This window comes from Lynx canadensis, chromosome D1 (assembly GCF_007474595.2).
Source record: "Lynx canadensis isolate LIC74 chromosome D1, mLynCan4.pri.v2, whole genome shotgun sequence".
Taxonomy (NCBI): Eukaryota; Metazoa; Chordata; class Mammalia; order Carnivora; family Felidae; genus Lynx; species Lynx canadensis.
In genome coordinates, this window is record NC_044312.2 from 10,093,962 (window position 1) to 10,118,395 (window position 24,434).

The following is a 24,434-nucleotide window of genomic DNA, read 5'->3' on the forward strand; positions in this document are numbered from 1 at the left end:
ATTCCCCGGACAATTTTTTCTTGAACACGTGCCAAAGGGTATTACCGTGCTAGCAAGGAAAGTAGCAAAGTGACTTTTGGTTTCTGCTTTTTTGGCCAGTATAGAGCCTATATGGAAACAGAGGTGTTCTAGAGTTAGGAATCAAATGCTTCCATAAGCAGCTAGTTGAGTTTGGTTTACTTTTTTTTTTTTTTTTTTTAACAAAATAGGGTTTTCATTTTACAATGTTATAAAAACATCATGTCCACCGCAGTGATTACAAAGGAAGTCTGTGGTGAGATGGTCAGAGGTGCTTGGTGCAGAGACTACTAGAAAAAGAAAAATCATGCATTTAGGAAATATATGGTAAGAATACACACATGGTTGAAATTGAAGTAACAGATTTCCATCCTCCAACTGTAGTGTTCCATATAGCTAATTAATATGAAAGCATGAAATAGAGTCAAAGAATGATCAGAAGCAGAGCACCAAACAAGTTAATTTTATTATTTTTATTTTTATTAGAAAATTTTTTTTAACGTTTATTCATTTTTGAGAGACAGAGACAGACAGAGCATGAGTGGGGGAGCGACAGAGAGGGAGACACAGAATATGAAGCAGGCTCCAGGCTCTGAGCTGTCAGCACACAGCCAGAGGCGGGGCTCAAACCCTTGAACCGTGAGATCATGACCTGAGGCGAAGTTGGATGCTTAACCGGCTGAGCCACCCAGGCACCCCCGAACAAGTTAACTTTAAATGGCCCATCGCCAATGATTTTTCTCCAACTGTAAAGATGTAAAGTGCACAATTTTCCCTTTTCTTAGTTTTGGGATAAACTTTTTTTTTTTCCTGATACAGAGCAACCCAGATGGCTTCATGTCTTACCTACTTCGTAAGATTATTTGTAAAGATTAAAATGAGATGATGATAGCCCTTTGAAAATTTTACCGTTTTTTTCCCCTTTTATTTTTATTTGAGAGAGAGAGAGTGAGGGAGGGAGGCAGAGAGAGGGAGTGAGGGATGGAGAGAGAGAATCTTAAGCAGGCTCCACACTCAGTACAGAGCCCAATGTGGGGCTCGATCACACAACCCTGGGATCAGGACCTGAGCTGAAATCAAGAGTCGGTCGCTTACCCTACTGAGCCACACAGGCGCCCATAAAGCACTAGACAACTATAAAACTTTCCACACACTCTCATTTCTTACTCATTTAGTTTTTACAACAGAGATAACTATTGTTTTTCTTAGAGAGATAGTGAGTGAGCAGGGGAGAGGGAGAGAGAGAAACCCAAGTAGGCTGCATGCCCAGCCTGGAGCCTGACCTCATGACTGTGAGATCATGACCTGAGCAGAAATCAAGAGTCAGAGGCTCAACTGACTGAGCTACCCAGGCACCCCAATGGAGATAATATTTTAAAAATAAAATAAAATGTCCATGGTGTTCTCTTGATTTGGTGTAAACATGTATGTATTAGGTGGAATTATTTTTCCTGGAGGTACTTTAAGAACTAGATAACTACCTCTTTAGATACCATACAACGTGAAGGCTAGAAAAGGAATTGGATTTAATAGGCTATTAAAAATAATAGTGACAATAATGTTAACAATGCAGAGGAGTGGGCAACTTTATAATTTGCCAAGTAAGGGCATTAAAAATCTTAAAAGTCTTTATATTTTTATTTTATGACAGACCATTTTAACACCAAGAAAACTAGGAAGGACATGTATCAGACTAAAGGACAATTCTTTCAAGTGAATGCTGTGGCTTTATGAAAAACTCATTACTTTCCCCCCCTCATTTTACCACACATGGGGAAAATTTCAACACAGATTGCTATCAGTTCTCAGACGGTGATAGGGATTCCAAAAAGACTGTCAAAAACTGCACCCTAATCATCTAGTCGATTAAGTAACTTCTATTTCACAATATTAGCAAATCAAATTAAACAAACTGAGTACCTATTTTCTGGGAACTTACTTAAAACGAATGGCTTTTTCACAAACAGCTGATAAATTACACACACACACACACACACACACACACACACACACAACTCCCGAGTCTTTATGACAATTAACATTTAGGTAAGCCAAACGGAAAAACCATGTTAAGTTACATATAGTTCGCTAAGGTGTGAGTGTGTGTAACTGGCATTTATTAGGGGTTATTGACCTTTGTTTTATGAGGTCATATTTTTCCCCTTCCACATCAACTAACTGGGCATAACTTTAGAATGTCTATCTTTGAAATTGCAGGTCAAAGTCACCACATGAGAGCACTCATGAGACTAACTTCCAAGTACATGGGCCACGTATGTTACAAAATTTTTTGAAATCATATTTCAAAATATTGACTAAACCTACTAGCATATCAAGAAAGCAATCTTCCAAAAGGGTGTGATTCTGAAAGTGTGGTTGCACCAAAGAAAAGGAAGCGAAGGAACGGAGGGTCTGGGTCTGGAAGTTTCGCTCGAGAGCCAGCAGGATTTCAGCTTTAAACCCCTCCTTCAAACGTGCCACCTGGGACAGGATGTAACTTTTACTTGAAAAGTAGTGTCAGGGGTCCCATGTTCCTTTACTGAGATTCCAAGCAGGTGAGACACACCCCAGCCTCTCTTGGGCAATTCTAAATTCATGTTCTTTCTTGAGAGACTAGACTCAGATTCTTCCCACCTTCCCCAAATACACACGTGGAAGCAAGGGTAGATTTTTATTTCAGAGACTCCAAGTCCAGAGGGACAGCGGGAGAGCAATGGAAGAAAGCCACCCCTTCGTGAAGTGCACGAGAGTTTCCCCGCCCCCGCCCTGTGCCCCCGTCCCCCCCCCCCCCGCCCCCTCGCCCCCACACCCCCTAGCCAGGCTCGGGGCTGGCCTCCAGGGCGGCTGCGCTGTCCATCACGTGACCCTTGCGCTGCCCGCTGGGAGGCCGTGGAGTCCGCGCACTCGCATGCGCACTCGCGCGCACTGCGCCTCCTCAGTCCCATGCTTTTGCTGAGGAAGAAGGTGCGGACGCCATGTAGTAGCCCAGGCTTGGGGTGGGGCTGGAGGGATGCGCCTTTGAGAGTGTGAAACAGCGCAGTAAGAGGATGGGCGCTTCCTCTCGGGGACGTTAATGGGTCTGAAACACAACTAGGGAGGAAAGGCAGCGGGGAGGGAAGTGAGAAAAAAAGGCAGGTGAAAAGGTCTGAGGGGCCCACTGGGCGTTGAGAAGAAAGAGAAGACTAGGAGAAGTTGCGTAAGACACAGGGGCAGTGCCGTGTAATGTCTAGGGCACCAGAGCATTGGATTGCATCGTGGGGTTTGTCACAGGAGCACTTCCAGCCTCTTGGGGCAGCCCTGTGGAGTCCGCTGGGACCTAGGTTCTGACAGAAAAACGGACTTGTTTTTGCAGAGGCACAGTTACCTAGCTCTAGAAGTTTTCATTTCATCGATATGCACATTCTGTTACTCTGGGAGAGCAGAGAAGAGGTGTAGAAGGAAAAGGGAAGAGAAAAAGGGGAAGGGAAAAGAGAACGGCTTTCACGTTGGCTTCTCTTTTCGAACTTCTCAAGGCAAAGTGAGCGCTACTGGGCATGCGTAATATTGTCTGCGTATTATCGTTACAGCTCTTGACGCCTAAAGGTGCTGGAAGGAGTGTAGGAGCGCTGTAGGGAATTTACCAAAAGGACATCTTTCTCTATTATTTGTTGTTGCTGTCTTTGTGTCTTATTTATGTGAGTATGATATATGACTAATCAAACATTCATTTCAATTATCCAGGACCAGAGTTTAAAGCAAAGTAAATTGATAGTTGAGTATCATCTCCTGAGATGTAGAGACTCTCCCGTTGTAGTTGTTTACATTTTTCGTTAGTTTAAATGTAATCTTTCAGATTCCTGGAGAAGTGATCTTCAGAATTCATGGGGAAGTAATTTAAAAGGAAAGTTTGATGCTATAGTAAGGTAAGATAGGACAGTAGACACTCAGGTACCAGGAGGTTGGTTCTAGTCTGGCTCAGTTTTACTTGTTTGAACTCGGTCAACGGTCTCTGCCCCTGTTTTCACATCTGTGAAAAATGACATTGGATTAGATGAACTATAAGATATATTTCAATGTTAAGATTTTTTTGAAGGTAGAAGAATCTTAAATTCTGGCAGAAACAAGGCAGAAGTGCCAAAGAGACTAGTTTGGCTGATCCTATGTAGAGGGAGTAGATGAAAATCATGGGAACGATCGATTGGCTGCAGGTGATCTAGGACTTTGGATGCCATTCCATGGAAATTGAATTTGTTCTGGAGCAATGAATAGTGGGAAGGTTTTTGAGTTGAGGAAATACGGTAATCAGAGTTTTGAAAGATGGCCCAAATAGCAGTTGATGGGATGGGATAGGGAAGGGAGAAATTGAGTTGTTCAGATAAGTGACAGATAATGACAGCCTAAATTAAATCAGCAGGACTGGAAAGAAAGGGGAAGATTCAAAAAAGCTGTAGCATGCAGTTTGTACTTATATTTGGCATTCCTCTAAACTTTGCAGCCCTTGCCTCCAGAATATGATGGCGAGTCAAGTTGTAAAACCTGATACTAGAAATTGCAAGAGACCAAGAGAGCTGGAGGTAATCTATATGCTTCTGGAGCCTTAATCTTTGATTTTATTTTTTATACTTCTCGAATATTTTCTAGTTCAGAAAATTCTGTTGATCAATGGAATTTAATGTTTTCATACTCCCAGGACTGGGGTTGTCCCAGCAGGAACTATGTTGACTCTAGCTGCTTTTTTCATTAACTAGCATAGGCCTTCAAGAAACTATTGGGAGACTTCTTTGTTATAATTCGTGATGTAGAGACAGAAATGGGTTCATGTTCATGCATATGTGATACTTGGGTTTTACATAAGTATTTTGCTATAATAAGGATACCTAGGTACTATAGTTGCTAATATTTTAAATTAAGAGCATTGTATCCTGCTCTTCTTCACTACTACCTCCGCCAGTTGATCTGTTTGCATTTGGAACATTATTTGCTTCCTTAAAGATTATGTAATCTTGCATAATTTTGCCAGCATTTGGCTATTGTCTAAGTGAAAGTTTTACTATATTGCTATGGGAATATCTACCGGTGCAAGATACAGGAAACTTTTTCCATCAAGGGATTAAAACCATAATCAAAGTCTAATGTAAAACCAAAGTAAAATTTAGTATGTTGAACAAGGTGCTTGTTAGGCCTAAAAGTTTTCTTGATAATAAAATTTTAAATGGCTGATTAGGACATGAGCACATATAATTTCTAGCATGTGTGCTTTTTTTTCTGAAAGATGTTTTATTTGCCTTTTTGGACAGCAGAATGCATATGTCCTAAGGATCTTGTTGACTGTTTATCTATTTTCTTTACTTTCTTCTATTAGCCTCAAATGCCAGATAGTCCACATCTGTCCTCTCTTGGAAAATCAGATTCCTCTTTGTCTGAAAGCTCTGGACTATTTTATAAAGATGAATCCCTGGAGAAAGATTTGAATGGTGATATATAAAATGCTTATATTTCTATACATTGATTTTATAATACAGAGAATTTGTTACAGTTCATAACTTGGTGATTTTTTTTGAACAGACATGAGCAAAGAAATTAATCTAATGTTGTCTGCATATGCAAAGATCTTAAGGCAAGTACTTATAGCATAACCTCATGAATCTTTATCTTAGAAATAATTTTTTCTGGAAACTCTGTAATAGGAAGTTTAATTCAGTGGTTGCAGACCTATCCAGCAATTGTAATTTCAGTTTTTTTATTCTATCTCATTTATAATAGATTAATTGGTTATTTTTGAAGATTAATCCCAACTTTTCCACTAAACATCCTTTGTTTTGTTATTACCAGAGCTAAATATTAGGCTGGATATATTTTGGTCTCTAATTAGATGATATAACATTTAACATGTTACAAAAAAACTTCTTTGAGAAAAATGTCATTTATTGAAGTTAATGATAATAAGAGTGATATTAAATATAAAATATTTATGAAATATTTAAATATTATGTCTATATATTTGAGGACTGACTGAATTTAAATATTTTATTGCTCTGAGATTATCAAGCTTATTAGGTATTTGTTTTTTAAACTACTGGACAATCATAGTATTCGGATGATGGTTTGTGTGACTGTTAAAATAATGTATGTAGTTTAATATTAGAATTATAATGTAAGATACATAGTTTGCCCTGTCAGGAGACTTTGAATAGTTAAAAATATTTATGTGACTAATTTAACTTTTACTGAAGTGTTTGTAAATTAATGAAGTTTTTTAATGTGCAAAGCTATTTAAATGAAGTAGCTAACTAGTATAGCCATGATAAAAAACATCACTATGATAGTGTCACTAGATGTTATTACTATTTAGTTTAACATAAAAACTTTTTTTTCCTCATTAGTGAGAGAGCAGCAGTAGATGCATCTTATATTGACGAGATAGATGGACTCTTCAAAGAAGCCAATACTATTGAAAACTTTCTAATACAAAAAAGAGAGCTCCTGAGACAGAGATTTACAGTGATTGCAAACACACTGCACAGATAAAATTTGTACTTAAAATAAGCTGAGAATTTAAGCCCATTATTGTTGTATTAAGAGAATGACATTTATGCTCTGACACCTCTCTAGTTATTAAAGAAACTGTGTACCTTAAACATAGAAGGGGAAACTGCTTGAATTTCTTTTCTAGATTTAAAAGGGGCTTTATGCTGGACAATAATATGAAGTATGTACCTTTTTTTTTTGAGGCTTAAATATTTGGCATATTTCATAAAAGTGTAAATTATTTAAATTATATGTAGGTTCTTTTTTTTTTTTTCCTTAAACCTCCTAGCATTTCTTAAATTTCTAAAAGAGGACTCAATGAGTTAATTTGGTAATATGTAACAATATTGCACTTTTTCTTTGCAGTACTCTAAGTAGCAGATAGGTAGCTATGGAGATAGTTTTAAAATGTTTTTCATGGTCAACATCATAAAAAAAACGAAACCTAAAGATAATTTGTCCAGTGTCACAATATGTAGTAAGATATAGCTAAGCTATTGCTATTTAATGTTACCATTTGATTATTTTCTCTATTAGTTACAATATATGGCTAATAAAAATTCTTGGTTTAAAATTATTTTCTTGTGGTAAAAGTGATAAAATAAAAACCAGAAATTACTAATCAAAACTTTATATGAGTTGGCTTTTTTACATATCAACCTTATCAGTGGTGTAGTTAATAAATTATACTTAGAAACCTTAGCCATTGTGTGATATGGGATAAAAGTTAGTGATCCACAAGTAAAAATTGTCCAAACAAGAAGACAACCTTGGTAAGTCATTTCAAACCTGTTATGATTCATTAATTGAATTTCAATTAGAGGATCTCTAATGCTCATCTAGCTAAAATGTTCTATAAAAAATGTTCAAAGGTATTGCTATGATTTTATTGAAAACTTTTAATATGTTATATAATTATATGTGATAACTATGTTAATCAGGTTTTTAAAAATCACAGCACACATTTTTCAGTCATATAGATCATTCAATCTATTTTATGTCTATTTTACATATATAAGCAATCACAGACTTGAGCATATTTATAAACAGCACCACAGGGAATTTGATATTCTTCTGGTGGACAGCATGTGTGCCTTGCTGCCTTGTAAATGTAAAATCTAATTTGACTGCCAGAACAGCAATCAGATTACTATTTTAAGGCAAATATACCACATAACATAAAAGGATTGAAAACCGTAAAATAAAATGTTTACTAAAAATATGGGTTAGGTAGAAAAAATTATTAGATTTGTGGAGGGATATGCGAATGACACAGGATAGTTTGGAGGTCAATGAAGTAACTCTTAGAAATGGAATTTTAAAATAACAGTGTAGCCAGAAGACTGTATTTGAGTTGATATGACATATCACCTGGATTTTGAGTTAGTCTGTTACCTTACAGAGTTTTTTAATGTTCTAAAAACAAAGATGTCTCTACTGGCACATCATAACTAAGACATGTTCCGGAGTTACTGTTTTCTAAACATTAATTACTGTTGAGAAAGATAAGGTTAACAGATTGTTTCAGAGTACATTTCATAATATACTTGTTATATCTTGTTAGTGTCACCATTGTTCAACATCAGGGTCTTTCCTGTGCAGTTCAGAGAATTGGTCTGATCATTTCATTTGGTATGATTAAGACTAGGGTGCCTGGGTGACTCAGTCGGTTAAGTCTTTAACTGACTTTAATCTTGATCTTGATCTCAGGATTGTGAATTCAAGCCTGGTGTTGGGCTCTGTCTTGAGCATGGAGACTCCTTAAAGGAAAAAACAAAAAACACACCTAGGAAACTGATTTTTAGTCAAAATGTGTTTACTAGGATAAAAGTTCCTAAAAGCCTAAATAAGACGGATTTTTATTAAATTTTGATGTCTTTGGTACCATCCACATAAGCAAGAGTAATTCTCTGAATAATTAACAACTGGAGATAGGCTATTCCAGAAATACCATTGCCTTTTAATTTACACTTCTCCTATCACTCATTTCAATAAAATTCCACGTGTTTGTAAATTACTTGTTACTGGTTACCAATAAAAATATATATTGAATATCTTTGTACGTCATACTCTGCTAGGCATTGTGGGGAATACAGCATAATTTAAGATACTTTTTGTTCTCCCTTCTGACATTTGTAACCACTCCTTTCTTGAAATACATTTACATGTCTTTGGTAAGAAAACATGATAAGTAACTGTTAAAAAATAGGGGTGCCTGTGTGGCTCAGCTGGTTAAGTGTCTGACTTCGGCTCAGGTCATGATCTTACGGTTCGTGAGTTTGAGCCCTGCGTCAGGCTCTGTGCTGACAGCTTAGAGCCTGGAGCCTGCTTTGAATTCTGTGTCTCCCTCTCTCTCTGCTCCTCCCCTGCTCCTGCTCTGTCTCCTTCAAAAAATAAAACATTAAAAAAATATATATATATATTTCTGTGCAGTACTAGTTAATTCCTTTTAGTTGGAGTTACTAGAAGGCATTTGGCAAAGGGGTCAGAGAAGTAGTAAAATGGGTTTTTGAAAAGAAGGAGGGTATTTCAGGCAGGGGAAAGTTTGTTAAAATGGCACAGAAGAACAAAAACACAAACACATGGTATGTTGGATAGGCTTTTTCCTGAACTGAGAATTCACAGAAGGGAATAGTGTATCATCTAAACCACTAGAGAGGAGGGATTGAGTCTTGTTTTCTTATATTCTCAATTTGTAGCACAGTATTTGATACATTGGTGCTCAAAAGTGTTTGTTAATCATTATACATTAGGGCATACCTTCACAGGGCCTTATTCATACTAGATTATCAGAAAATGTCTTGTAAATTAAATAAATGGAAAAGAAAAGGAAGGATGATATGGTACAAAGCAGGCAGACAATGGAAAGGTAGGTTGTGGCCTGATTGTAGAGTCCTTTATTGACAGACTACATTTGGACTTTATTCTGTAAGGACAGAGATGTGAGCCTTTCAGAGGAGAGGAGCATCATAATGAAATGGAACCCATGGATCAAGGGGCTTCATTGTAATGTGACAACAAGTTTAAAAGAGGAAAGTTTAGGAAGGGAGACTGCTATTGATGGTCCAATTTCAGAATTTAAACAACTACTTATCATAGGTTGGGATACTTCTTGTGGAAAGGAGAGTAAAAGTTTGCAGGCATCTGGAAGCCCTGCCCCTTTACCACCACCTCCCTGCCTCCTGCCCGCATTCCCTCCTTTCCTGTCAGTGAGCCAAAGACAGACCAGGAAGTGAGTGTGAGGTTTTGGAAATCACGGATCTGTTGCTACTGAATGTAATACCAGAATGTTTTTTCAGATCTTTCTCCATTTTGTCAGCAACCTTTCTACCATTGCAGTGGGTTTCCTTTCTGTGATAGTACGTTGGATCTCAGGTAAGGGATTCGCCCCTTTCTCCTCCCCTTCTTCCTCTTCTGCCTGCTCAGGCTTAGAACTCTGTGCCTCTTTCCTGAAGAATACTGGGGGCTTCTGAACCTTTTCACTCTGTGTGTAGCAGATACAGACAGCAACACCACAGAGCTGGGAGTTACGGAAGGCGGAGTCAGGATTTGTTTACTCGTCAGGGAAACAGCCTTTCGTTTGCATACTTTACATAACATGGGGCAGGATTCATGGTTTAGGGATTCTCTTGTGTATGCACTAGGAAGAATATTCACTATTTAGACCTGTCTCAATTGAAAATCACCGCTACACTTCCTAATATAAATGTTTGGTTCTTTTATTTGCATTCTGGGGGACTGCCTTAAAACCTCTGGTTATTGTTTTGTAGCTTTCTATTATAGCTACTATTGTTATATGATTTTCTTTCTTGAAATTGGCTGATGCTGAGCTAACAGAAATCATACCGATATGCACTAGAAAATTGTTGAACAATTTAGTGGTTGCAGTATGCAAAGCAATGTGTTCGGCACTGGAGTGGGAGTAAAAACAAGTGACTCTGTACTCAAGGAATACCACTAGTAAAGTATATTCATCTTTATTGCACAAGACAGAGTAAGGTAAGTGCCCTAACAGAGCTGAAATAGATGCTGTGTGAGTTCAGACTAAGGAGAATTAGTTCTTGCTATAGGAAATGGGAATGTTGTGTTTATGAAGTGGGTGACATGGGTACTGAATCCCGAAGGATGAATAGGGTAAGTGAATTTCACCTGGAGGAGATAGGAAATACCCTAGTTGAAGAGACAGATATAATTTTTTATTTATTCTTGAGAGAGACAGAGAGACAGAGTGTGAGCGGGGGAGGGGCAGAGAGAGGGAGACACAGAATCCTGCCCAGGTTCCAGGCTCCAAGCTGTCAGCACAGAGCCTGATGTGGGGTTCAAACTCCCAAACCGCGAGACCATGACCTGAGCTGAAGTCAGATTATTACCTGACTGAGCCACCCAGGTTCCCTGAGAAGGGTATAATTATGATGAGGAGAAGAAAATAGGAAGTGTTTTAGTTTGGCTGGAACAGAAGACCTTAGTGTGGGGGCGGGCAGGGGTAGTTCTGGACAGGTAGGTTGGTGTGAGCCTGTGCAGTGCCTTCAGTGGTTGGCCAAGTGGTTTAGACTTCACTTGGTAGACAGTGAGGAGTCATTTCTGAAGGCTTTTGGAGGATTATATGACACAATCAGATCTGTACTTAGATTAATTTAGTAGCAGTGCTTCCCAACCTTTTCCACATGATACCACGCATAGAAAGTGATAATATTGGGGTGCCTGGGTGGCTTAGTTGGTTAAGTATCCAACTCTTGGATTCGGCTCAGGCCATGATCTCATGGTTCATGGATGGAGACCAGCATCAGGCTCTGTGCTGACAGCAAGGAGCCTGCTTGGGATTCTCTCTCTTCCTCTCTCTGCCCTTCCCCCGCTCACGCACGCACGCACGCACGTGCTCTCTCTCAAAATAAATAAATAAACTTAAAAAAAAAGAAAATGATAATAACTCTAGCTCACACTGGAGTAAATTGGGATCTGGAGCTCCATGAGCTGTTTAAAACTGGAGGCAATTGGCCTGGAGCCTCTGGCCATCCCACCTGTTCGGAGGCTCTGGCATAGGAGATAGCTTCCCTATCTAATTTCATCTGATTAAGAGGCTGTGATAATATCATCTAAGAGGTTGTGAGGGCCTATATTAGGACAGTAGAAAGAAAGTGACTGATATGGCAAGAGAAGTGGAAGCATCAATGCTGATAAGGACAGGTTTGGTCCAGAAGAAAAATTGGAGGTGCTGCCCAGGTGGGGTGGACAGGTAAAAATCCTTACAAAGGATTTGCCCCCAGAAACCCTTGTAAACTGAGCCCTAGTAATTTACACCTACCCTATATCATCCCCTTAGCATTCTCTTCCTGGCCCTGTCCTGGTGTACTCAGCAGAACTTAACCACTTAGTGAATGTGAGGGGACAGTGAAGAAGAGGAGTTCAAGGCCCACAGAGATTTTGAAGCTACGTGATTTAGTATGTGGGAAAAATTGATTTAGAAGGAGGAAAATGAAGAATTCTCTTTTGACATGTTAAGAATCGTCTGCAAGAAGTACTTGGTGAAGTTAAGGGACTAGATGAGACTACTGAGGAAGTGTGCTGACATTAAAGAGTAAAGATCCAAGATCAGACTTCAGGAACACACTCCTGAGGTGATAAGGGGAAGAGGGGCTAATAAAGGGAGTTAATAATGTTTGCAAATGCTCTACTATCGTTATATTTAGTTATGACAACCAACACATATAGGAAGAATTACCTTTCTTTTATCCCCACGGCACCCCTATTTTATCATTGAAAAACTTGAGGCTCAGAGTGGTTAGTAACTTACCCAAGGCTGTCAGCTAGTAAGTGAAGCTAGCAATAAGCAAACAAAGAGGGAGCAGGGAAGTTAGATAAGTGCAGTGTCTCAGGAACCAATAATAGAAAGGGGTTTAAGGAGGTCTAGAACACAATATCCAATGTTGTGAAAAGTCTGAAGAGTATATAATAAACTGCCAATAGTATGCTATGGAGTACAGAATGGATACACACATAAACTTTTTCTAAAATGTAAGATGTTTTATATTATTGAATCTCTATTCAGACCATTGTCCAATCAGCGTATTCAATGTAATTCTACTTAAGTGAGAGGAGTAAAAACTGACCTCAGGATATTTATGTTAATAAAAGAGGAGAGTGAGATGAATATGCAGAATATAAATGAAAGTAGTAAGATAAATAACCAAGGGTTTCCACCTTCCAGATTTGCAAAACATCCTGTTTATACCTCCACTTCCAATAGTGTGGTTCTCATATTTTAGTGTGACTAAGAATACTTGCTTGCTATACCCTAGAGATTCTGATTAGGTCCAAGATGAAGTCCCTGAATCTCCATTTCAGCAGTAATATCTATTTCTGTTCCAAGTAGTTCTCAGACTATACTTTGAGAAACAGTGCTCAAAATGTGGATTACAGTATAAATGGTCTGTTTGTTTATTAGGCAGTGAGTTCCTTTACATCAGGTTTAAAAATTTTTGTTTTAAATGTTTATTCATTTTTGAGAGGGAGACAGAGAGCACAAGTAGGGGAGGAGCAGAGAGAGAGGGAGACACAGAATCTGAAGCAGACTCCAGGCTCCAGTTGTCAGCACAGAGCCCAATGAGGTGCTAAAACCCATGAACCATGAGATCATGACCTGAGCCGGTCAGACTCTCAACCGACTGAGCCACCCAGGTGCCCACATCAGGTTTTATTTTTTAAGTCTATCCATTTATTTTGAGAGTGTGCATGAGCACATGTGAGCAGGGCAGAGAAAGAAGGAGAGAGAATCCCAAGTAGGCTCCATGCTGTCTGCAGGGAGCGCAACATTTGGCTGGATCTCACAAACCATTAGATCATGACCTGAGCTGAAATCAAGAGTCAGACTCTCAACTCACTGAACCACCCAGCCATCCCTACATCAGGTTCTAATACTTTTTATCCCTTACCAGTTACCCCTTTGTTGAATGAATACATAATTCAAAGGAAGATGATATTACATCTTGTTGGATTGATTGGAAATAATGATAGCATTTTTTGAGTATTTACTATTTTCTAAAAACTTTACATAACCTAACTCATTTATTATTTATAGCCATATTATTATCCTCATTAGAAAGGTTATTTATTTGGAAAACAGCAGGCCAGGATTTGAACCCTAGCAATCTGCAGCCAGGCAGGACCTGGGCCAATACTCTTCTTAAATATTACAGTATACTTCCTCTTAAAGGAAGTAGCATTTGAGATAGAATTTGAACAATACTAGAATTTCCTTAGGGGTAGATTAGTAGGAAGGGCATTCAGGGTAAGAGTCAATTTTATTTGGGAATTCAGAAAATAGTTGGGTTTGACTGAATTGTTTATTATTGGAAAGTAGAAGGAATCATGTACTCTAAACCAAATTTTATGAAGATTTGAAAGAAATGGGATAATAGATATAACACTGTAAAATATTTGGCTAAAATAATGCAAATCTCACTTCTTGAGAAAAATAGGGTCTCTATGTGTTAGTTTTTCTAGTTTAGACTTCTGTATCACTGTTAAAATTTTAAGTAAAATAAGGCACTAGTTAATTATATATCTGACTATCCCTCTGTGTTAGGCAACACTACCTTGTGAACGAACATGAAATAAATATGAAGAGGGATAATTAAAAATTTTTTTTTAGTATTTATTTTCAAGAGATAGACAGAGTGCAAGCAGAGGAGGGCAGAGAGAGGGAGACACAGAATCTGAAGCAGGCTCCGGGCTCTGAGCTGTCAACACAGAGCCCGATGTGGGGTTCAAACTCATGAACCGTGAGATCATGACCTGAGCCGAAGTCAGATGCTTAACTGATTGAGCCACCCAGGTGCCCTTAACAGGGATAATTTTTACCTTCTTATTATATAATAATGATTTTTTCTTCTTGTGGCTTTTGAACTTCAAGTAATTTCAGACCAAGTATCACTGCTTAATTTAATTTATGATACCCTTCTTTTAGAAAATGCCATGCACATTCAAGTGTATGCCATTAAAATGGAAGAAGCTGAACTACAGACCCTACTAAATTCTTATAAATTGCTGGGAAATCTTTGGGATCCCATTCTGGTGGATCAAAAGTAATTATGATAGTAATGAATACTGGTCATTTTTTTTAAGCTTGCTTTCTTTCTTTCTTTCTTTCTTTTTTTCTTTCTTTCTTTCTTTCTTTACTTATTTAGAGAGAGTGCACTCGCCTGAGTAGAGGAGGGGCAGAGAGAGAGGGAGAGAGAGAATCCCAAGCAGGCTCTGTACTGTCAGTGCAGACCCCAACAAGGTGCTGGATCCCATGAACCATGAGATCATGACCTGAGTGGAAATCAAGTCACTCGCTCAACTGACTGAGCCGCCCAGGCGCCCCTAGTGGTCATTTTTTAAAAATCCTAGCAATGAGGTTGCTGTTAGCACATCTTGGGTTAATATGTAGATTCAGTCTTGTGAAAAGAGGAGTATTGTTCAACTATGAGAAATGATAATAATAATAAAGTCCTGAGCGTACTGCAAGAATACAAAGAGGATTGTTGTGCTTCACAAATGGAGATCCAGAGAGTTGATGGTCTGACAATGAGGGAAGAGAGGAATTTGGAGACTATATTTGGACCTATATATAGGTTTACTTTTCCTTTAAGAGTAGATAAGAATATTGTCTGAGGGAGAAACAGGCATGTTTATGGAAGATTGGTAAAATTTTTTGTGCTCCTGCTTTCCTCTTCACAGTTTTGAAGAAGTATGTGGAAAGTACTCGTCAGAAGAAGGCAATCTTCAGTAAGCAAGAGAGGCTTCCATGTATTGCACCACTAGTAACCACGGTGGAGGAGACACCACAGAATGTCTCTGCTTGCGTCCGAGGACATTTTCCTCAGTGGCTCCGTGGCTACCTGCTTCGAGTTGGGCCTGGGAAATTTGAATTCGGGAAGGATAAGTAAGTCTTGAATTTGGAAAACCATTTGGATTTTTTAGCATGGCTGGTTCTATGGAATATACATTACGTCTGCTTTCCCTCTGAGGCTAACATTGTCATGCAGTCCCTTTGATTACACATGAGGAAGCTGTAGTCTACAGGAAAAAGAAAAAGGAAATTTAATTCTTTTTCTTAAAAAGTCCTGACTTTTCTGCTCTGCAGAATATTCTGAATTTGGAGTTCTCTTGAAGGCTCATGCCAAAAGAGAAGTGTCAGGAACTGTCTGTATGACCACTGAGCTCTGTTTCGCCACAAGTTCCTGAAGGAAGGAGCAACGTCTTCACCTCATACAGCTCCCTCACCCAGTGTCCCCCAGACACAGTGGCTCTTTCGGTTCCTCAAACTGGGCACATTTATTTTTGCTCAGGGTCTTGGCATTGGCTCTTATCTGTCTTTCCCAGTCTGATTCTTATTACAGTATCAGCTCAAGTCTCATGTCCTTTGAGCTTCCCCGATGTCCCAATCTAAAAATGCTATTATTAATTATATTTCCTATTTTAATTCTCTGCACAGCACAATCAATGTCTAGTACTTTTTGTTTGTGTTCCTCCACTAGAATAAAAATTCCATGAGAGCAGAGAGTTTTTTCTTGTTCGCCCTGTATCCCCAGTATTCAGGACAGTGCCCTGCTCTTAAATAGCACTCAATCAATACATGGAAATAAATGAAAAAGACCAATAACTCTCTAGTACATTATTTCTCTGTGTGGTTAGTAGGGACATGAAGTGGTGTAAAGAAACCCTTATGGTAAGGGAGGAATCTTCTTTGCTTTAAACATTTTTAAATAATAGAAACTTTTTTCACTATAAAACTTCTTACCTGTATAAAACTTTTTGAAATATAGAACAGAGTGGGGCTTGGGTACCCTGGGTGGCTCAGTCAGTTAAGCATCCAACTGTTGATTTCAGCTCAGGCCATGATCTCATGGGTTCCAGCCCCACATGGGGCTCTGTGCTGCTTGGGATTCTCTGTCTCTTTTTCTCTCTGTCCCCCCCCCCCCCTTGCTCACACTCTCTCACTCTCAAAAATAAACTTAGAAAAAATAATAAAAGAACAGAGTGGGAGAAAATGTGGGTCACATTCTCTGTTAGCACTTTAATGTATCTCCTGCTAGTCTTTGCCCCATTTCTATACATTTATTTTGAACAATTACACTCATATTGTATGTAGACTTTTTAAAAGTTCATTTATTTATTTTGAGAGAGACAGACACAGTGTGAGTGGGAGAGGGGCAGAGAGAGAGGGAAAGAGAGGATCCCAAGCAGGCTCTGTGCTGTCACCGCAGAGCCCTATGTGGGACTCAAACTCATGAAACCGTGAGATCATGACCTGAGCTGAAACCAGGAGTCTAATGCTTAACTGACTGAGCCTTCCAGACACCTTGTATGTAAACTTTTTAAAATTGAGGTATAATTGACTTAACATTATATTAGTTTCAGGTGTAAAACATAATGGATAATATTTGTATTGTTGCAAAATGATCACCACAGTAAGTCTAGTTAACATGTGTCACCACACAGTTACAAAACCATTTTTTTTTCTTGTGATGAGGACTTTTAAGATTTATTCTCTTAGTAGCTTTTAAATATACAATACAGTATTATTGACTATTGTCACCATGTTGTATATTACATTCCCATTGCTTAACTTATTTTTGTACCTTTTAACTTCGTTCGCCCATTTCACCTAACCTTACCCCCTCATCTCTTGAAATCACTGATCTGTTGTGTATATCTATGAGTTTGGGGTTTTTGTTTTGTTTTGTTTTGTTTTAAAGATTCTATATGTAAATGAGATCATATGGTATTTTCTTTGTCTTTCTCTCTTATTTTATTTAGCAAAATGCCCTTAACCATGTTGTCACAAATGGTAAGATATCCTTATTTATGGCTGAATAATATTCCACTGTATACAGTAAATCCTTGGATTGTGAGTAACTTGTTCTGTGAGTGTTCTGCAAAGTGAGCAGACATTTCTAATAAATTTTAACTTGATAAACGAGCAATGCCTTGCAATATGAGTAGTACGTGATACCAAACGTCACATGATCACAACTGAGCCGGTGGTTCCTCTCTCTCTCTCTCTCTGTCTCTCTCTCTCTCTCTGCGGGATTGTGGGTGATTGTGTCCTATGCTTGGATGCTTGGTCTCAGGTTGCCATGTTTGGTAGAATTCAGTGATTTTTTTAGAACGTTGGAAGGGTCCTACAACTGGCACTAGTGTATTTTTTGTCAGTTCAGAGCACCTATGAGCAGTCCTTTGCTTTTCCGTCCAAGAGTGAGCTTAGGAATGCTTTGCTTCATTCTAGGTCAGGCTTCCTGCAGATACAGACCCTTTCCTCTGCTGCCTTATTGCCAGTTACATTAAATACAGTATTAAAAAATAAAATAAATAACAGTATATGACAAGAGTTTATTAATGTTGTACTGTAGTGTACATCTGTGCAAGCATATACAATGGCCCATGCAGAAAAAGATTCCATTGAGCCAATAGATAGCAGTGATTCCCTTAGTGATAGTGAAAGTCATCCTACACAGTAACCCTCCTTTCTCTTGTCTCCCTGACCCTAGTCATGAAGGTTTTCAAAGAAAGTACAAGTTAATTTGTTTTTCTTTATATTTTGTATTTTCTTTATTATTTTGTATTATATTAAAGTATTGTAATCATTTCTATATAAATATTTTTAGGTTGTGGAACAAATGATCTGAGTTTCCATTATTTCTTATGGGGAAATTTGCTTACATATACAAGTGCTTTGGATTACAAGCGTGTTTCTGGAATGAATTAAGCTCACAAACCAAGGTTTTACTGTCTACATATACCACATCTTCTTTATTCATCCACTGATGGAAATTTAGGTTGTTGCTGTGTCTTGGCTGTTGTAAATAATGCTACATTGAACATGGAGGTGCAGATATCTTCTGGAGTTAGTGTTTTTGTTTTCTTTAGATAAGTACCCAGAAGTAGGATTACTGAATGATATGGTAGTTCTGACAGTGGCTGTGCATATTTACGTTCCCACCAACGGTACATACACAAGGGTTCTCTATTCTCTACATCCTCACCAACACTTGCTATTTCTTGTCTTTTTGATACTAGCCATCCTAACAAGTGTGAGTTGATATCTCATTGTGGTTTTGATTTGCATTTACGTCGTGATTGGTGATACTGAGCATTTTTCCATGTGCCTATTGACCATCTTCATGTCTTCTTTGGGAAAACGTCTATGCAGATCTTCTGCCCTTTTTTTTAAATTTATTTATTTGTTTTGAGAGAGAGAGAGAGAGAGCATGAGCGCATGTGATGAGTGGGGGAGGGGCAGAGAGAGAGGGAGAGAACCCCAAGCAGGCTCCACATTGTTAGCTTAGAGCCTGACTCGGGGCTCCATCTCATGAACTGCAAGATCATGACCTTAGTCGAAATTAAGAGTTGGATGCTTAACCGACTGAGCCACCCAGGTACCCCCTTCTGCCATTTTTTAATTGGATTATTAGTTTTTTCGGTATTGAGTTGTGTGGGTTCTTTATGTTTTGGATATTAACTGATTTTTTTTTTTGGCTCTGGTTTAAAAACTTTCACACTATCATAAGCCTTTTATACATGTTGCTATGAAATCTGAATGACCATTATTTTTAATGGCTGAATGATATTGCAGGAAACATTGCCTTTAAAAAAAGTAGTAAAATACACATAGCATTAAATTTACCCATCCTAATTATTTTTAAGTGTACAGTTGAGTTACATTAAGTACATACACATTATTGTGCTGTCATGACCACCATCCATCCACTTTTCATCTTGCAAACTGAAACTCTGTTCCCATTAAACAGTGACTCCTCTGGGAATGCAAACTGGTGCAGCTACTCTGGAAAACAGTATGGAGGTTCCTCAAAATATTAAAAATAGAACTACCCTGTACCCAGCAATAACACTACTAGGATTTTATCCAAATGATATGGGAGTGCTGATTCATAGGGGCACATGTACCCCAATGTTCATAACAGCAGTATTGACAATAGCCTAAGTATGGAAAGAGCCCACATGTCCATCAACTGATGAATAGATAAAGAAGATGTGGTGTGTGTATATATATATACATGTATACATACATATACATATATATCTACATACACACACACAGTGGAATATTACTCAGCAATCAGAATGAAATATTGCCATTTGCAATAATGTGGATGGAACTAGAATATATTATGCTAAGCGAAATAAGTCAGCCAGAGAAAGACAAATAATCATATGATTTCACTCATATGTGGAATTTAAGAAATACAGCAGATGAACATAGGGGAAGGGAAGCAAAAAAAAAGATGAAAACAGAGAGGGATGGGTTGCCTGGGTGGCTTAGTCAGTTGAGTGTCCAGCTTCTGCTCAGGTCACGATCTCAAGGTTCATGAGTTCGAGCCCCGCATCAGGGTCTGTGCTGACAGCTGTTAGGCTAGAGCCTGCCTCGGATTCTGTGTCTCCTCTCCTCTCTCTCTCTCTCTCTCTTTCTCTCTCTCCCCTCCCCTGTTTATGCTGTCTCTCTCTCTTTCTCAACAATAAACATAAAGTTTTTTTTTTTTTTTAAAACAGAGAGGGAGGGAGGCAAACCATAAGAGACTCTTAAATACAGAGAACAAACTGAGGTTTGCTGGCAGAGTGTTGGGTGAGGTGATGGGCTAATTGGGCAATAGGCATTAAGGAGAGCACTTGTGGGGGTGAGCACTGGGTGTTATATGTAAGTGATGAATCACTAAATTCTATTCCTGACATCATTATTACACTAGATGTTAACTAACTTGGATTTAAATTAAATAAATAAACAAACAAAAAAGAAAAAAGAAAAATCAACTTTAGGAAAAGTAGAAAATGGCATAAGGAAGGAAAAGTAATTATAGTTTCTACATGATTGTGTTGTGAATGACATTTTTATAGTCAATAATATGAATATTAAGTGTTAATCTAATTAATATTATGATAGTGATATTTAAAATATTGGGAGATTTAAGGGGTGCTCATGCGTAGTGGAGATGGGGAGAGAGAGGAGAGCTAAATCCTGATCTTTCCTAGTAGAAAGCCAATAAAAGTCTAATGTGAAAAATAACAAGCATGTTAATTAGCAATATGGAAGTAAAAATCAAGAGTCAAATTAAAGTATTTGAAAGCGTTGGCCTCTAGGGACAGGAAAATGGAGTAAAGGGATTAGAGACTTCAGTTTATCATAGGAAGTTTTTTGGAATTGGTCGATTCTTTAAAACTACATATATGAAATTGAACTATGTGTGTGCATTTAAACTACATAGATGTGCGATTTAAATTAAAATTGCAGGAACTTCCGGTTGCTCAGTGGGTTAAAGGTCAGACTCCTGATTTCAGCTTAGGTCATGGTCTTGCAGTTGGTGAGGTGGGGCTCTGCACTGACAGCAAGGAGCCTGCTTAGGATTCTCTCCCTCATCTTCTCTCTCCCTCTTTCTCTCTTTTGCTCAAAATAAATAAATAAACTTAAAAAATAAATTAAATTAACATTGCAGAAGAAAAAAACATGAAGTAATACAATTTAAGGGAAGAGAGGAATCCTCTACATTTTCTTCCAGTCCTCCCCTTGTCCTTGAAGGAGTTTAGGACATGTATTCCAAAATACGCCACTTCGGCATACTGAGCTGAAGGCACTTGAGAAACAGCAGATGCAGGAAGGGCTCCTGACCTCCCCTTTTCTACCTAAAAACAGGCCATAAAATTTCCTACAGGAAGGGAGCCCTCCCTGTACCAGGAGGCTCTTATCACCAGAGCCTGGGAACAGACATTGAAATGGATCTTAGGTACAAGCTTATTAAAATAGTCAACAATATGAGGTGGTAACCAAAAATAAATAAAGAAAGAGAACAAAAGAACGTGAAGTCTCTTAAATGAGGCAACTGAGTGTCTGGTGTTATACCCAGAGTATTGTGTTTGAGACTATGTATTGTAGTTTTAGAGGTATTTAGATAAGAATAGCAATAATTATTGAAATTATTTTGTTTTTAGTGTTTTTTGAAAAAAAATTACCAAAACAGAGAAACTACCAGCTAACATAATCAAGAAGAAAAAGGGAGGAAGTACAAATATTCAAAACAGGAAATGGTGGTGGAAAGAAATCCATTGAAATAGATAAAATTTACGAGACTTTCTAGGCCTTTATGCAGATACATTTCAGAACCTCGTGAAATGGATAATTTTCTGGGAAAACACAGATTACCCAAATTCATAGAGATAGCAGGTTTGAACAGAACAGTTTTTATAGAGGAAAAAGGGGTACTTGTTAATTATCTACCTCTCAAAAAAAGCACCAGGCCCAGATTTCTTCATAGAGAAATGCTACCAAACCTTCAAATATCAAATAGTCCTAAAGCTCTGTATATCATTTCAGAGAAAATGAAACAAGTATAATATTCATGATCTACACATGATGCAGACAGTACAGAAAATTTATTCATATTACTTATGAATATCAATGAAAAAATAAAAAATATATAGTGCTAATACAGTACAAAAATATTTTAACAACAAATAGAATCCAACACTATATAAAAATATAATTCACAATGATGAGGTAGGATTAATTTCAAGAATGCAAAGTAGTTTCATTATTTGGAAATCCATTAATATATGCCATATTAATAGGTCTCAGGATAAATAATCATAGGATTATCTCTATAAATGCTGACAAAACTTTTGTCAGAATTCAACATCCATTCCTCATAAAAATACTCAAGAAAACAAGACTTGATGGATACTTTCTTAATGTGATTTTATATACATACATACACATATATACACATACAGGTAAATATATGTGCATCCAATATATATGTAATAATATATTTATATATAAATATATGTATGTGGATATATATGTATATACACATGTGGATATAAAGGTATAAGTATGTGTATATGTATATATACATATACATATAATACATTTTGTGTGTATGTGTGTATATATATATACACATTTATATATTTATATATGTGTGTATATATGTATACATGCATACACAAACATATATATTTTACTCTTAATCTTAAAACCAGTGATATTAAAATGAGAAACACTATAGGTATTTTAAGATAGGAGCAAGGAAGGGATGTCCCCTATTCCACTGCTTTTCAACCGGATGTAACCAATACAGTCTGACTAAAGAAACTGATTAGAGGCCCAAAGATTAGTAGGGTAAGACTCTCTGTTTGCAGATGATATCCTAGTAAATCTGGAAGACCACACAGAATCAATGACAAAACCAATTCAAACAATAAAAGGTAAGGTAACAGGATGTAAAATTAACCTACTGAAATCAATAGCCTTCATATACACAAACAATAACTAGTTAGGGCACATAATGGTAGAAAAAACTTTTACAGTAGCAACAAAGAAGAAACTTAATAAGAAATGTGCAAACTTTAAAAACACTCCTTGGGGTGCCTGGGTGGCTCAGTCCGTTGACGCTTGATTTTGGCTCAGATTGTGATCCTAGGGTCATAGGATAGAGCCCCATGTTGGGCCCTGCACTGAACATGGAGCCTGCTTGAGATTCTCTGTCTCTGTCTCTCTCCCCCTGCCTTTCTCCCTTACTCTCATTCACTCACTCACTCTCTCTCTAAAATCACAAGACTCCTAAAAGACGCAATCAAGCAAATGATAAAACATCCTGTGTTCTTGAATAGGATAATTCAACATCATAAAGATGTCAGTATTCCCTAAGTTAATTTTAAAATTTAATACAATCTTTAAAATTCCAACAAGCTTTTAAAGGAAATTAGATCAATACTAAAGTTTATATGGAAAAATAAATATGCAAGTATAGTCAAGAAAACATGAAAACAAGAAGATTTTCAGTGAAGGGACTAGCCTTTTTGACATTAAAAAATACTATAAACACTCTATGATTAAAACATTGTGATGTCAGTACATAAATAAATAAACAAGTGATATAGAATAGAAAGCCAAGAAATAAACCCAAGAACTAATGGAAATTTAATTTATTATAAGATGGCATCTGAAATCACTGGGCAAAGAGAGTCTTGTTTTACTTTTAAATTTATTTCCTGCATTTTTTTATTGTGGTAAACAATATGTAATGTAAAATTTACCATCTTAGCCATCTTTAGCGGTAAAGGTTAGTGTTAAGTTTATTCACATTGTTGTGGAACAGATCTTCAGAACTTTTTCAGCCTGCAAAACTGAAACTCTACCTTTTTGTGTGTGTGACTAGATTGTTTTGTTTATAATAATGTCCTCAAAGTTCTTCTGTGTTGTAGCATGTGACAGAATTTCCTTTCCTTCCTTTTTAATGGACACTAGGTTGTCCATTTTTTGATTGTCATAAATAATGCTGCTATAAACACAGGTATACAAATATTTCTTTGATTCCTTGCTTCCAGGGCCTTTGCATTTTAACACAATGGTGTTAGCCTTGCTTATCTGTGCTGAAGACATATTAAGCATTCAGCATATTAAGCACATGAAAGAAAAGACTGTATGATGTGAAACTCTTTTAAAAGCAAAGCCACTGGGGCTTCTGGGTGACTCAGTTGGTTGAGTGTCCGACTTTGGCTTCAGGTCATGATCTCACAGTTTGTGAGTTCTAGCCCCACGTCAGGCTCTGTGCTGACAGCTCAGAGCCTGGAGCCTGCTTCAGATTCTGTCTCCCCCTCTCTCTCTGCCCCTCCCTTGTTCGTGCTCTGTTTCTCTCTCAAAAACAAACAAACATTAAAAAAAAAAAGAATTGTTTAAAAGCAAAGCTATAAACTTTTCCTTATAGTTTTTTGATGTTCCATTATTTTAAAAAAATTTTTTTTAACATACGCATGTTTGAGAGTGAGAGAAACAGAGTATGAGTGGGGGAGGGGCAGAGAGAGTGGGAGACACGGAATCTGAAGCAGGCTCCAGGGTCCGAGCTGTCAGCACAGAG

General features: G+C 37.7%; 1 protein-coding gene across 6 annotated transcripts in view; it reads left to right on the forward strand.

The window, feature by feature from the left end:
- Positions 1–3,120: 3,120 nt before the first annotated feature.
- LOC115524573 (testis-expressed protein 12) overlaps positions 3,121–24,434 on the forward strand; it is a 50,521-nt gene continuing 29,207 nt past the window's right edge. Inside the window, exons 1-5 of one of the 6 annotated variants that reach the window (XM_030330959.1) lie at positions 3,543–3,692; positions 4,493–4,571; positions 5,360–5,471; positions 5,563–5,614; positions 6,381–7,374. In XM_030330959.1, coding sequence (XP_030186819.1) covers positions 4,509–4,571; positions 5,360–5,471; positions 5,563–5,614; positions 6,381–6,525 — 372 coding nt within the window. In that variant the 5' untranslated portion in view covers positions 3,543–3,692; positions 4,493–4,508 and the 3' untranslated portion in view covers positions 6,526–7,374. The other 5 variants (XM_030330955.2, XM_030330957.1, XM_030330954.1 and 2 more) reach the window with 5 other exon arrangements.